The 14,914-nt window shown below is 43.6% G+C and overlaps 1 protein-coding gene across 1 annotated transcript in view; it reads right to left on the bottom strand.

The window, feature by feature from the left end:
• Nucleotides 1-14,914, bottom strand: part of SP110 (SP110 nuclear body protein) — a 39,484-nt gene that overhangs the window by 5,172 nt on the left and 19,398 nt on the right. Inside the window, exons 12-16 of the mRNA XM_082657896.1 lie at nucleotides 14,246-14,395; nucleotides 11,665-11,733; nucleotides 3,825-3,923; nucleotides 3,221-3,363; nucleotides 2,807-2,851 (exon numbers count right to left, since the gene is read on the bottom strand). Coding sequence (XP_082514022.1) covers nucleotides 2,807-2,851; nucleotides 3,221-3,363; nucleotides 3,825-3,923; nucleotides 11,665-11,733; nucleotides 14,246-14,395 — 506 coding nt within the window. The remainder of the gene's footprint in view (nucleotides 1-2,806; nucleotides 2,852-3,220; nucleotides 3,364-3,824; nucleotides 3,924-11,664; nucleotides 11,734-14,245; nucleotides 14,396-14,914) is intronic.

Raw genomic sequence — 14,914 nt, 5'->3', positions numbered from 1 at the left:
TCTGGGTGACCACGCCCCCTGCCCAGTGGCCTTCTTTTGCTGTGGATTGCTAACTGGCTCTGCTCCCTCCTGGCTTACGCGTTGAGCTGTGTGGCTGGCTGCTGGGCCATGGCACTGAGGTTGCGGGCATCCACCATGAGGCACCATTCCCTCTTTCCAAGTTTAAGAACAGGCCAAATTGGGCAGTTAAATGGAGAAAAAGTAGAGATCATCACTCTTGCTCTAAATATATAGATCTTGTATTATAAGTTTCTATCCTCGAAGGCCTTGTTTTAATTTATACTGAGTTCTATTAACTATTGTAACAGAGAGGAAGGTCCATTTTATAAAGCTGATTGTGTCAAAGATTTAATTTTATTTTACTTTATTATTTGTGGGATCACAGCATCAATGCCCACTATAGGATATTTTAGGGCAATGAATGTTATGACCTCGGGGCATTTAGGTAAGGCAACAGTTTTGATGGTTAAGGTAAGGTATACCAGTTTGTCCTCTGTTACATGTTTGGTAAATACCCTAAGAGGATAGCGGGTACCTTGTTTAAATTTAGTGGCATACCGTTACTCACAAAGGAGCCCCACCCATTAAAGTCCCTATACCCAATATTATTGCAATTACTGATGCCATCCACTTAGCGAGTGGTAAATGCTTTACTGTCACAGATTTGGCTAATATGTTCTGTTCAGTGCTTATTTCAATAGCATCTCAGCTGCAGCTGGCCTCCACCTTTGCAGGGATACAACACGCCTTTACCTGGCTACCATGGGGTACCTCTACAGTTTTGCCATCACACACAGTCTCTGCAGGCAAAATTGTGACTGCATCCGACTTCCCCCGGGAGCACAGGTACGACACCACACTGATGACATCCTTCTCCTCTGACATACTCATTCAGAATATACAACTACTCAGAAAGGAACTCAGGGAAAGGGAAGGGTCATCACCCCACACGCAGTACAAGGCCCTACCAGCTCAGCAAATCTCTGGGCTTTGTTTGGTCAGCTCAGGGCTGCTCTATTCCTGACACTGTCAAGAAACGATAACTGACCCTCTGAATACTCAATCCCACAACAACTGCCCAACATTTTTACCCCTTTTGAGCTCTGAGAGTAACATAGTCCTCATTCACAGGTTTTACTTGTACCCATTTAAGCTGTTATTTGCACCTCAGCCCACTTTGAATGGGGACTCCTCAACAAAAGGCTCTAGAATTTGTCCAAAAAAACCCCCCAAAAAACAAAAGCAAAAACTATCAGTCCCCCACTACATGCCATTAGGGTAGCAACTTTTGGCTGCATACTCGGCCCTTCTGGAAGTAGAGGCTCTCACAGGCCCTGAGCTGCCCATTTTGCCTTGGGTCCAGGGAGCAGCGCCTGCAGGGCAGCCACAAAACACGTGCTTATAGTATTAGCATCAGATCTCTTGCTGGTACACATAAACAGAGCTAGACACCAGTGGAGACTGGGTATACTGCAGAGTGACAGTGACATGCTGAAAAATGTTGCTGGGGGAAAGGCCTGCACTGGTCCATTCATGATCAGAACTAAACTTTGTTTTCTTTATCTCAACGTGGCTCCTGATGGAGGGACTGAATGGTCAGGTCAAGTGTGCCCCTGGCTGTCATTTGCTGACTGGTAGCATTATGAGTAAGAAGGAACTACAATATTGGCGCCATTAAGGATCTGGATTTTAAATATCTTTATTTTGTTTCTGGTTACAAAAGTAATTAATGATCATTATAAAAATTCCACCTGTACAGACATATATCATATGGAAGTCAAATGTACCCTGTAATCCCATCCCAGAATAACTGATTCTTTCAGATATTTTTTTAGTCATAGCCTTACATATTCACGTAAGCAATGTCTTTCCATACACGTTCTTTCCAGTTTAAGCTTCCTGAAGCTTTCTTGACCCTAAAACCCTTGGGTGGTTTTCCACTGACTGAAGGATGGGTCTATACCTGCAAACCATCCATTTTTAAAAAGTATTATTCTGTTGATGTATCAGTTCATTTTACAACACTGATGGACATCCGTATTCTTCCCTATTTTTTGCCATTACCAGGAGCCTCCCTAAACATACCAAGATATTTCAAATCAGCATGGAAAAGATAGTTTGTACAATAAACAGCTTTGGGGGATCATTGCCTTATAAACTTTGAATGAATCCAGCCAAGTGTCAGGCTAACCTCCAGGGCAAGATGGGAGAGGCACCACTGCCTCTGCTGGAGGTTCATATCTAACGGGACTGGAAGTTGTATTTACGGAAGTAAAGACAGGTGGGGAGGGGCAGCGGGTAGAGCCAATGGATGACTGCCATTTTCACCTGGAGGCAGGCTGTGCAGAGACAAAGCTCAGTTCAAACACATTATTCCATTCTGGTGCTACCAGTAATGAGCATGTTGAACTGAGGAATACTTGGAGTTCAATCAGCGATGATCTTCTTATTCTTTCTTATACTGTTCTTGTCTATTTCAATACCGTATCTACTTTTCAAACTAGGGCACTCTATTTCTGATGTCTTTTGTTGGTGATCATCCAAATATACAGATCTTTTCCTAAAACACACACTTTTGTCCTAATCTTTAAAGAGTTATTTGCTTCCCCTTCTTAAAATTAACTTTGAAAATAATGGTGGCATGTACATGTACCAGTGTGCTGAAGCAGTTGTCATGAAGATGCAGTGCTGAAACGGGAAGGTGACTTGAGGCTGGGAAAGTCGAGAACTCCCAGGCAAGCCTTGGGACACAGAAAGTCGGCAACATGATGACTGAGAATGTGGTAGAAGTTCACTTGCTATTTACCTCTCTCTTGAGACTTTTTCTCGGAGGACAGAGCAGAAGTCCTTTCTGAAAGAGAGGGTGGGTCAATGAATGGGGTTGTTCTCGAGGTTCTTCTTTGGTAAGTATCCAAGTTTCCACTTCCTAATGAAACAAGACAGGTGTCTCTGTCTCCATCTAGTTTCCTTCCAGCCCACCCCCTCTGATACCACCAGGCTAAGCTTCTTGAATCCCTCCTTGCATTTAAAGTTCCCCACCATTAGCACCAATCTATGTTCCTAAATTTCTCACCCACAATGTTTTTCTATGATCGTTTAGCTTTTTCTCAGTCATGCTGTGGAAGCCTAACGGGAATTTCTTCACCCTTCTGATATTGAAATTCCACTCATCCTTCAAGGAATTAGCTCATCACCTATGTGTCCCTTGTTATTCCAATACCTCCAGCAGCTGTTCTAGGGTCTTTCCTCTACAAAGCACACTTCGCTTCCAGTTCTTTGATTGTTTCCGTTTTCCTTCAATTTCAAATTCTCTTGGTGTGAACCAAAGTCCCTTCTTGTTCTGAATACACTTCTCTGAGGAGCCTGTAAGGTAAAGACAGCCCATTCCTGGATCCACTTCCGTCCTCTTTGAATTCACCCTAAACCTCCAACCCCCTACTTGTGATGCTCTACCTTTCTGGGTCCAGAGACTCCCTGTGAGGTGGAAGCAGTAGCAGGGGAGTCTGATTCCTCCTCTCTCAGATTGAAGGAAGCCCTAAAACCTGCCCTACTGGTGAAGGATTGGGACAGAATTTGCCTTTTATGTGGCTAGGACATGTGTCACAGGGTCCATGGATGACTTCCATGTGGGAGGGGAGTGGCCTGGTCGTCAGATGTACCATGACATTGAAAAGGTTGAAAATTCCTTCTTAAAAAGCGTTGCTTTTTCTGCAGCCTAGCCTGCAGGGTCCATGTCCTGAACAATGACACACGTGGATATTTCCTTCCCTTCTAGTGATTCCTTCATCTAGGGTTTCCAAAGAGCAGAAGATCGAGGAACTCACCTTGTTTCATTTTCTCCTTATATAAAATCCCCTTTGCCTTACCACAGGTCACAGGAAGTTTAGGAGAGTGAAAATCCAGAGTTTCATCTTCAGGTTTTTCTGAAAGTAGAAAAGAACAGATTAGCGTTCCTCAGTCTTCATTCTGTCTCCCTCATGAATTTTTCATGAATTCTAATAATAATAGTAATGATATATTACTATTATTACTAATAATAGTAATAATAATAACATGAGTGGCAGTAGGGAGCGTCCTCTGGTTAATTCACAGGAAGTCTTCCATTTTGAGTAGCAGATGAGATATGTGAACAGAGGGGTCTCTAATAAACAAAACTACCCCTGCCAACACTACATCAAATAAAATAATTTAATAAAACATACTGTGCTTCTTCAGTGAATGTGTTTAAATTCACAAATTCATTGACTATCACCTGAAGTTCCTTTATTCCATAAGCATCCTGTTTATCCCTCTGTGCTGATGGGAGTTGCCTACCCAAAATATTTCTTTGCATTCATGTAGCTGGAGAAAATTTCTCTGTCTATGATTTTATTGCCTGATTCAAACCAAGATGGGGGTGAGTGAGGCAGTTATCACTGAAGGGATAGTGTAAGTATCATCGTTTGATCGTTCCCCTGCTTCTTCCTCTATGAGTAAAAGAAAACCCTGGAGAGCTCTAGACTAGTTTGCACATTGCCTATGGAGGGATTTGGCAACTCACAGCCCCTGAGTAGGGATCTGGGGTTCTGATTCAGGAGAAGGAATTGTAAAAGGGTTAACACAAACATCAGCAATTCCTGCTTCCCCTCCCCGCAGCCTCGTTGTGGGTGAATTCATTAGAGACAGACCACAGGAGCTGCTTCTTTTTTTTTTGGATTTTTTTTTTAAACATCTTTATTGGAGTATAATTGCTTTACAATGGTGTGTTAGTTTCTGCTTTATAACAAAGTGAATCAGTTATACATATACATATGTTCCCATATCTCTTCGCTCTTGCGTCTCCCTCCCTCACACCCTCCCTATCCCACCCCTCTAGGTGGTCACAAAGCACCGAGCTGATCTCCCTGTGCTATGCAGCTGCTTCCCACTAGCTATCTATTTTATGTTTGGTAGTTTATATATGTCCATGCCACTCTCTCACTTTGTCCCAGCTTACCCTTCCCCCTCCCCATATCCTCAAGTCCATTCTCTAGTAGGTCTGCATCTTTATCCCCGTCTTGCCCATAGGTTCTTCATGACCATTTTTTTTTCTTAGATTCCATATACATGTGTTAGCATATGGTATTTGTTTTTCTCTTCTGACTTACTTCACTCTGTATGACAGACTCTAGGTCCATCCACCTCACTACAAATAGCTCAATTTTGTTTCTTTTTATGGCTAATATTCCATTGTATATATGTGCCACATCTCCTTTATCCATTCATCTGATGATGGACACTTCGGTTGTTTCCATCTCCTGGCTATTGTAAATAGAGCTGCAATGAACATTGTGGTACATGACTCTTTTTGAATGATGGTTTTCTCAGGGTATATGGCCAGTAGTGGGATTGCTGGGTTGTATGGTAGTTCTACTGTTAGGTTTTTTTGTTTGTTTTGTTTTTTTTGCGGTACTCGGGCCTCTCACTGTTGTGGCCTCTCCCGTTGCAGAGCACAGGCTCCGGACGTGCAGGCTCTGCGGCCATGGATCACGGGGCCAGCCGCTCTGTGGCATGTGGGATCTTCCTGGACCGGGGCACGAACCCGTGTCCCCTGCATTGGCAGGCGGACTCTCAACCACTGCACCACCAGGGAAGCCCCTACTCTTAGTTTCTTAAGGAACCTCCATACTGTTCTCCATAGTGGCTGTATCAATCTACATTCCCACCAAAAGTGCAAAAGGGTTCCCTTTTCTCCATATTTATTGTTTGTAGATTTTTTGATGATGGCCATTCTGACTGGTGTGAGATTATATCTCATTGTGGTTTTGATTTGCATTTCTCTAATGATTAGTGATGTTGAGCATCCTTTCATGTGTTTGTTGGCAATCTGTATATCTTCTTTGGAGAAATGTCTATTTAGGTCTTTAGCCCATTATTGGATTGTGTTGTTTATTTTTTTGATATTGAGCTGCATGAATTGCTTGTATGTTTTGGAGATTAATCCTTTGTCAGTTGCTTCATTTGCAAATATTTTCTCCCATTCTGAGGGTTATCTTTTCATCTTGTTTATGGTTTCCTTTGCTGTGCAAAAGCTTTTAAGTTTCATTAGGTCCCATTTGTTTATTTTTGTTTTTATTTCCATTTCTCTAGGAGGTGGGTCAAAAAGGATCTTGCTGTGATTTATGTCATGGAGTGTTCTGCCTATGTTTCCTCTAAGAGTTTGATGGTGTCTGGCCTTACATTTAGGTCTTTAATCCATTTTGAGTTTATTTTTGTGTATGGTGTTAGTGAGTGTTCTAGTTTCATTCTTTTACAGGTAGCTGTCCAGTTTTCTTAGCACCACTTATTGAAGAGGCTGTCTTTTCTCCACTGTATATTCTTGCCTCCTTTATCAAAGATTAGGTGACCATATGTGTGTGGGTTTATCTCTGGGCTTTCTATCCTGTACCATTGATCTATATTTCTGTTTTTGTGCCAGTACAATACTGTCTTGATTACTGTAGCTTTGTAGTATAGTCTGAAGTCAGGGAGTCTGATTCCTCCAGCTCCGTTTTTATTTCTCAAGATTGTTTTGGCTATTCAGGGTCTTTTGTGTTTCCATACAAAGTGTGAGATTTTTTGTTCTAGTTCTGTGAAAAATGCCAGTGGTAGTTTGATAGGGATTGCAGTGAATCTGTAGATTGCTTTGGGTAATAGAGTCATTTTCACAATGTTGATTCTTCCAATCCAAGAACATGGTATATCTCTCCATCTATTTGTATCATCTTTAATTTCTTTCATCAGTGTCTTATCATTTTCTGCATATGGGTCTTTTGTCTCCTTAGGTAGGTTTATTCCTACGTATTTTCTTCTTTTTGATGCAGTGGTAAACGGGAGTGTTTTCTTAATTTCACTTTCAGATTTTTCACCATTAGTGTATAGGAATGCCAGAGATTTCTGTTCATCAGTCTTGTATCCTGCTACTTTACCAAATTAATTGATTAGATCTAGTAGTTTTCTGGTAGCATCTTTAGGATTCTCTATGTATAGTAACATGTCATCTGCAAACAGTGACAGCTTTACTTCTTCTTTTCCGAGTTGGATTCCTTTATTTCTTTTTCTTCTCTTATTGCTGTAGCTAAAACTTCCAAAACTATGTTGAATAATAGTGGTGAGAGTGGGCAACCTTGTCTTGTTCCTGATCTTAGTGGAAATGGTTTCAGTTTTTCACCATTGTGGATGATGTTGGCTGTGGGTTTGTCATAAATGGCCTTTATTATGTTGAGGCAAGTTCCCTCTATGCCTACTTTCTGGAGGGTTTTTATCCTAAATGGGTGTTGAATTTTTTGAAAGCTTTGTCTGCATCTATTTAGATGATCATATGGTGTTTCTCCTTCAATTTGTTAATATGGTGTATCACATTGATTGATTTGCATATATTGAAGAATCCTTGCATTCCTGGGATAAACCCCACTTGATCATGGTGTATGATCCTTTTAATGTGCTGTTGGATTCTGTTTGCTAGTATTTTGTTGAGGATTTTTGCATCTATGTTCATCAGTGATATTGGCAAAAACCCCCGAAAGTTAGCAGAAGGAAAGAAATCATAAAGATCAGATCAGAAATAAATGAAAAAGAAATGAAGCAAATAAGAGCAAAGGTCAATAAAACTAAAACCTGGTTCTTTGAGAAGATAAACAAAATTGATAAACCATTAGCCAGACTTATCAAGAACAAAAGGGAGAACACTCAAATCAATAGAATTAGAAATGAAAAAGGAGAAGTAACAACTGACACTGCAGAAATACAAAGGGTCATGAGAGATTACTACAAGCAACTCTATGCCAGTAAAATGGACAACCTGGAAGAAATGGACAAATTCTTAGAAAAGCACAACCTTCTGAGACTGAACAAGGAAGAAATAGAAAATATAAACAGACCAATCACAAGCACTGAAATTGAAACTGTGATTAAAAATCTTCCAACACACAAAAGCCCAGGACCAGATGGCTTCACAGGCGAATTCTATCAAACATTTAGAGAAGAGCTAACACCTACCTTTCTCAAACTCTTCCAAAATATAGCAGAGGGAGGAACACTCCCAAACTCATTGTACGAGGCCACCATCACCCTGATACCAAAAGCAGACAAAGATGTCGCAAAGGAAGGGAGACAGCTTTCCGATGTGGTCCTGATGATCCTGCATTTGGCTCCATCTCACCCCTCATCTCAGTAAACAAGCCTCTAAGGATGGAAGCCTGAGGGCGAGGCCTGTGTGGAGCTCTCCCGCATCTATTAGGTCACTTCTAGTAAATGTGAGCAAACGTGGCAAGTCTGCTAGAAGTCAGCAATTAAAGAACAAAGGGAGGGACTTCCCTGGCAGTCCAGTGGTTAAGGCTTGGAGCTTCCGATGCATGGGGCCCAGGTGCGATCCCTGGTGGGGGAACTAAGATCCAACATGCTGCACGGCGGGGGCGGGGGAAGAACAAAGGGAGTTCATAGAGATGAAAAGCCTCGTGGAGGAAATGAAAAGAACAAGGAAAAGCAGAATGGAAAAAAACCTAGTGAGTGATTGGGAAGACTAAGTACAGGGGTTCTTACAGAACATAGAGAAAAGGCACAGGGTGAAACTATGCCTGCAAAGACATGGCCTGGGGAGAAGGCCGGAGCTCTATGACTTGTACACAAGGGGCCTGGCGGGGGATGCAGTGGCTGGAGGAGAAGCGCTAGTTACGGGAATAGTGAAAGCAGCACGCACATTCTATTGTTTATTTTCACTACAACCTGTAACAAAAGAAAGGCAATGGCAATGATCCTCATGTTATAGATGGGGGACTCAGGCGCAGATTTGGAGAGAGAATTGCTGGCGGTCACCACACTGTGTGAGACGGAGGTAGCACTGGAATCCGGACGTGCCGGCCCCTAGTCTCGTGCTCTTTCCATGGCATCAGAAACACCGCAACAAGACTCCACATCATATGATGGATAACAGCACAGAGACACGACGTTAAATCAGAAGTCACAGCCAGGGTGGAGGTGCTAAGGAGACAGGAAAAGCTGATGCAGATGCAGAGCTCTCAGCCTTTGCCTGGACTCTTTGCTTCCTACTTGTGTTTCCTAAAAACACCAGGAGTTTTTTTTTTTTAGTGTAAAGGACAAAGGACTTGGGATTAAAACACCTAGGTTGATTTTAGCTCATGCAAGTCTTTTATGCTCTAATTGAATCTGGAAAATGGACCGAAAAATACCTCTTTGAGGATTAAATGGCAAAATGTGGAACAAAGTGCTTTGCCAACTGTAAAGTGCTGTACACGCTTATATATTGTTGGCAGGGCCTCTGCATATGGTAGTGTGGGATGTGCACTGAATAAGGATTTCCCCTTTACGGTGGGAGGGTGGGGAGCTCCTAGTCACATCAGAGCTGTAATCCATTTGCACACTTCCTACATTCTTCCAGCAGAGGGCAGCAAAGGGCCTGGTCTCAAGAATCAGCTCTGACAGACGTAGGTCAAGTGTATGGTGGAAGGGGCACTTTTTCAATTTCATGAAGTTCACTGTATGCGTCACTGGAGGCCCTGATATTGGTATTCATACTTGATGAGAAAGAATGAATAATGTATTGATTTGACAGCTATTTAAGCACAAACCGCAAGGCACAGAGGAGACATCGAGCAACGAGCAAGATGGACCCATGTTCTGACCTCATTTGAGTTTCGCTCAGTGAACAGGATGTACACAGACAGTTAATTACACTTGTGATAAAACAGAAACAGACTCACAGTCTTAGAGAACGAACTTATGGTTACCAGAGGGGAAGGGTCCGGGGGAGGGATAGTTTGGGAGTTTGGGATTGACGTTAACACGCTGCTATATTTAAAATGGATAACCTAGAGACTGTCATACAGAGTGAAGTAAGTCAGAAAGAGAAAAACAAATACTGTATGCTAACACATATATATGGAATCTAAAAAAAACGGTTCTGAGGAACCTAGGGGCAGGACAGGAATAAAGACACAGACTTAGAGAATGGACCTGAGGACAGGGGGTGGGGAAGGGTAAGCTGGGACGAAGTGGGAGAGTGGCGTGGACATATATGTACACTACCAAATGTAAAATAGCTAGCTAGTGGGAAGCAGCCGCATAGCACAGGGAGAGCAGCTTGGTACTTTGTGACCACGTAGGGGGGTGGGATAGGGAGGGTGGGAGGGAGACACAAAAAGGAGGACATATGGGGATATATGTATATGTATAGCTGATTCACTTTGTTATAAAGCAGAAACTAACACACCATTGTAAAGCAATTATACTCCAATAAAGATGTTAAAATAAGTAAATAGAAAAACATAAAATGGATAACCAACAAGAACCTACTGTCTAGAACAGGGAACTCTGCTCAATATTATCTAACAACCTAAATGAGAAAAAAATTTGAAAAAGAACAGATACATGTACATGTATACCTAACTGAATCACTTTGCTGTACAGTAGAAATTAACACAACATTGTAAGCCAACTATACTTCAATAAAATAAATTTTTTAAAAAAGAGATCTGATACTATCAGAAACAAATGATACCTGTGACAAGTGCAACCAAGAGAAAATACCCTCTGCCTGCTGGGTCAGAGAAGGCTTTGTTCAAGGTGACCCGGAGGCTGTGTAACAAAGGAGGAAGGAGGGCGAGGGGGTTGGCTTTGGGGACGGAGCGTGTGAAGGAGGGAGGAGACATACTGAGCAGGCCCTGAGAAGGATGGAGGGTGAAGCGTTCATGTCAAAGTGACGATGCTCAGAGAAATCAGGCTGCTGGTGACCCTTGGGGCTCTGGGTAGGGATTGGAATATGGGTGTGGATTATGTTCTATTTCTTGACCTGGGTGCTGGGTACGTGTGGCCTTTCCCTTTGTGTTAATTCCTGCAGCTGTGCAGTAGGTACCTGCATTTTTCCACAAGCACGGTGCATCAGTGCTCCTCAAGATGCCGGCCTGCGATGAGACAGGAATCTGACCAGAATAGAAATCAATGCACTGCTGTTTCCACTGGGGTTTTGCTAGGAAACCAGTGTGCTCAGAGTCACAGCTGATTTACAAGCTCCTGATTTTTGCAGACCTGCGGCGAGCAGGCTTGTAGATGTCACCAGTCTGTGGACCCCAGATTGGGTAGCACCTGTTATACTTCAGTAATAAGTTAACGGAGAAAAAAGCCAGTGTGGCTGGCCTCTAAAGAGGGAAGGGAGAGTGACCAGAGATAATGCCCAAGAAGTGTGTTATAAAAGCAGAGGGAGGGACGTCCCCGTTGGCACAGTGGATAAGACTCCACGCTCCCAATGCAGGGGGCCTGCGTTCGATCCCTGATCAGGGAACTAGATCCCACTTTCATGCCGCAACTAGTAGTTCTCGTGCCACAACTAAGGAGCCCGCAAGCTGCAACTAAGGAACCTGCCTGCCGTAACTAACACCCAGCGCAACCAAATAAATGAATAAATAAATATTTAAAAAATATGGCAATGCTTTAAGAAAAAAAATGAGAGGGAAAATGAATTCAAGGAGCGGAGGAAGAGGGGAAGGAGAAGGAGGGAGAGGAGGACTGTGTCCCCAAGAGACACACCAGAGCGCAGGGGGGCAGAAGCAACGGGGTGCTCACCCCCAGAGACCAGGCGTGCAGCCCTGACCAGCACAGCAGGCCAGGGCCCTGGGGAGCCTGAGGGCGAGGCCCTGCCTCTCACTTACTTACCCTTTATGGGAATATTTCTGTGACAACTTGTTGTTGCACTTGAACAGACATCTTTTATCCTTCCCTTTTCTAAAAAGAAAACAATTAATAGTCATTTATAACTGGAAACGTAGATTTATGTGCTTTATGTGTCACTATCTCAAAGTAATTTTTTCTGTCTTTCTACCAGTTTGGAGAGCAAGAGAGACAGGAGTCCTTATGAAAGAAAAATTATAGCATTGACCAAAAAAAAATATAGCAAGCTCCAGGTAATAGATGGGAAGGTTAAACGTATTACAGAAGGCAAATTTTCACAAATTAATATATATTAATATATAACAATATTACATATATATATATATATATACTTAATACAAATACTAGAAGTAAATAAAGGATGTAGCCTTATAAATATTACATAGAAAGGGCTTTTTAAGGCAGAAGTACAGGGCATAAAGCAGTGATCCTCAGTGATGGGTGATTTTGCCTGCAGAGGATATCTGGAAATGTTAGGAAATCTTTTTGCCAGACTGGGAGGCGGGCGCTACTGCCGTCTGATGGGTGGACGCCAGGGATGCTGCTGACGTGTCACAACGCATAGCACAGCCTCTGCAACCAGAATTAACTGGCCCCAAATAACAACAGTGCAAAAGCTGAGAAACTCTGACATAAACCATACCGGAAAAAATAAACTGATGTGCCTAAGACTCTCGGGAATTCCCTGGCGGTCCAGTGGTTAGGACTCCGCGCTTTCACTGCCATGGGCCCAGGTTCAATCCCTGGTCCGGCAACTAAGATCCCACAAGCCGCACAGCATGGCCAAAAACATCCAAAAACCAAACCAAACCAAAAAATCGAAATCCTCCACAGCCAAAACCTTCTCAAGTAAAAGACAAAAACAAAATAAGAAAATCGCAGCAACAAGGGGTTAATCTCCCAAATTGATGAAACAACAAAAAAAGAAGAGTCATATATAAAAATAGGCAAATAGGAATAGGGGACCTTCAGAAAACATTCTGAAGAAAAATGTGTTTAAAAAACAGGCATCTTAGTAAACACAGGCTAGATAACGCTGTAGTCACCTATGATTCTCCTAAATCCCAGTGGTTTATTACAGGTGTCGGCAAACTACGGCCCAAGGGCCAAGTCAGCCCAATGCCTGTCTTTTTCTTTTTTAATAAATTTATTTATTATTTATTTTTGGCTGCTTTGGGTCTTTGTTGCTGTGCGCGGGCTTCCTCTGGTGGCGGTGAGCAGGGGCTACTCTTCGTTGCGGTGCGCGGGCTTCTCATTGTGGTGGCTTCTCTTGCTGTGGAGCATGGGCTCTAGGCATGCGGGCTTCAGTAGTTGCGGCACGTGAGCTCAGTAGTTGTGGCTCGCGGGCTCTAGAACGCAGGCTCAGTAGTTGGGGTGCACGGACTTAGCTGCTCTGCGGCATGTGGGATCTTCCCAGGCCAGGGCTCGAACCCGTGTCCCCTGCATCTGCAGGCAGATTCTTAACCACTGTGCCACCAGGGGGGCCCCCAATGCCTGTTTTGGTATTAATGTTTTATTAGAGCGCAGCCAGGCCCACTTGTTTATATTTTTGTCTCTGCTGCTTTCACGCTACAATGGCAGCATTGAATAGCTGCAGTAGAGACTTTATGGCCAGCAAAGCCTAAATTATTCACCCTCTGGCCCTTTTTAGAAAAAGTTCTTCAAGCTTTGGCTTGAAAGTAGCCCTCTCACTTCCACCCACATTTCTTTGGCCAAGTCACGAGGCCATTCCTGAGTCCACAGGGCAGAGGTGTGTGACCTTCTGAGATGCTGGTGAGCAGTACTGTGACCTTCCAAAGCATATTTAACCACTCACAGAGCACAAAGAAATTCCAAGGAAAACACTGGTGGACTATCATTCTTGGCCTTTACGTTCGACAAACAGAAAAGTCTTGTTATTTCTGGTGTTCGTGAAGATGTAGGGAAGAGGGTGTCCACATCGCATTCATGGGAGTCTAAACTGGCAACAATTTGATCATCAGTATGGGATTAGTTTAGTTTATTATTTTAGTTTAGTTTAGTTTTTGGCCTTGACGCTTGTGGGATTTTATTTCCCCAACCAGGGACTGAACCCAGGCCCTCTGGAGTGAGAGCACAGAGTCGGACCACCAGGGAATTCCCAGTATGGGATAATTTTAAATATGCAGACCCACTGACCAATCTACTTCACTTCCAGAAATAAACCATTAAGAAATAAAACAGAGAATGTGTCCACTTCGAAGTCTGATGCCACTCCCGTCACTGGATCCGCCCGAATCAGAGAGGAGCCCCCAGACTCTGTGGAGCAGAGGTGGCTCTGCTGATAGAAATGTAAACAGTAGACCCAGGGGAGTGGGGATGGGGTTCTGCAGGGCACAGCTGAGGTGACCTGCACCCTGAGAACACGGTTACCTCTCCCAACAGCCACCCCCAGACCAAGAGACTCTTGCTCTGTCTTCACGCCCATTCGTCTGCCCCCTCCTTCCTTCTGTTAGTAACTTCATGCATCTGCGTCACCCTGTGCCTGCTCCACGGGAGCCCCAGCCACACGGAGCATCCAGGTGACAAATTCCATCGCCAGCCTTACCCTCTGGTGCAGGCTTTGGGGCACGTTCAGCCCTTGCTTTCTGGGCCCGTGTCATGACCTTCGAACTCCTGGTTAAGTCGTCCTTCCTTTCAGTCACCTGCTCCACCACTTGGAGCACCTCTTGGGTTCTGCGTCCAGGTGAGGCTGAGCCTGGGCCAAAGAGCGATTTGTGAAGAGTTTTCATTGGGGTCCCAGTGGCCCTCCCCCTCCCCGAAGCTTCTCGCACTCCCAGTTCCCTCACTTTGAGATCTCTGTACCCACTGCCTCACTTTTATCGTGCTATTTCTCCATAATTACTCCTCTCTTCTCTTGTGGGTATCTTTCTGTCTCCCCCAAACTCCTGTTTCTCTTTTCCCCCTTCAACTTCTCTTTCCGACTATTAATTACATGTGTATCAACGAGAATCTAAGCTCCATGAGGGCAGGGAGTTTTCTGTTTTGCTCACTGCTGAGTCCTCAGAACCTAGGACATGTGCCAGCACACCCCTCAACTCAATTCATCTCTGCGGAATGAATGTGTAACAGGCAGCATGTTTTAGAAAATATTCAAATTATGTATTTTTCACCCTTATACATTGTCATGTCCAGGGTTCCCTAATTATTAAATCAATAAATTTCAGGGAAGGGGCAGATGCTGGCTAGATCTGAGAAGAAACTGCTCAGCTGAGGC

Source organism: Grampus griseus, assembly GCF_964374135.1.
Source record: "Grampus griseus genome assembly, chromosome: 7".
Taxonomy (NCBI): domain Eukaryota; kingdom Metazoa; phylum Chordata; class Mammalia; order Artiodactyla; family Delphinidae; genus Grampus; species Grampus griseus.
This window is presented reverse-complemented; position numbering and strand designations above follow the sequence as displayed.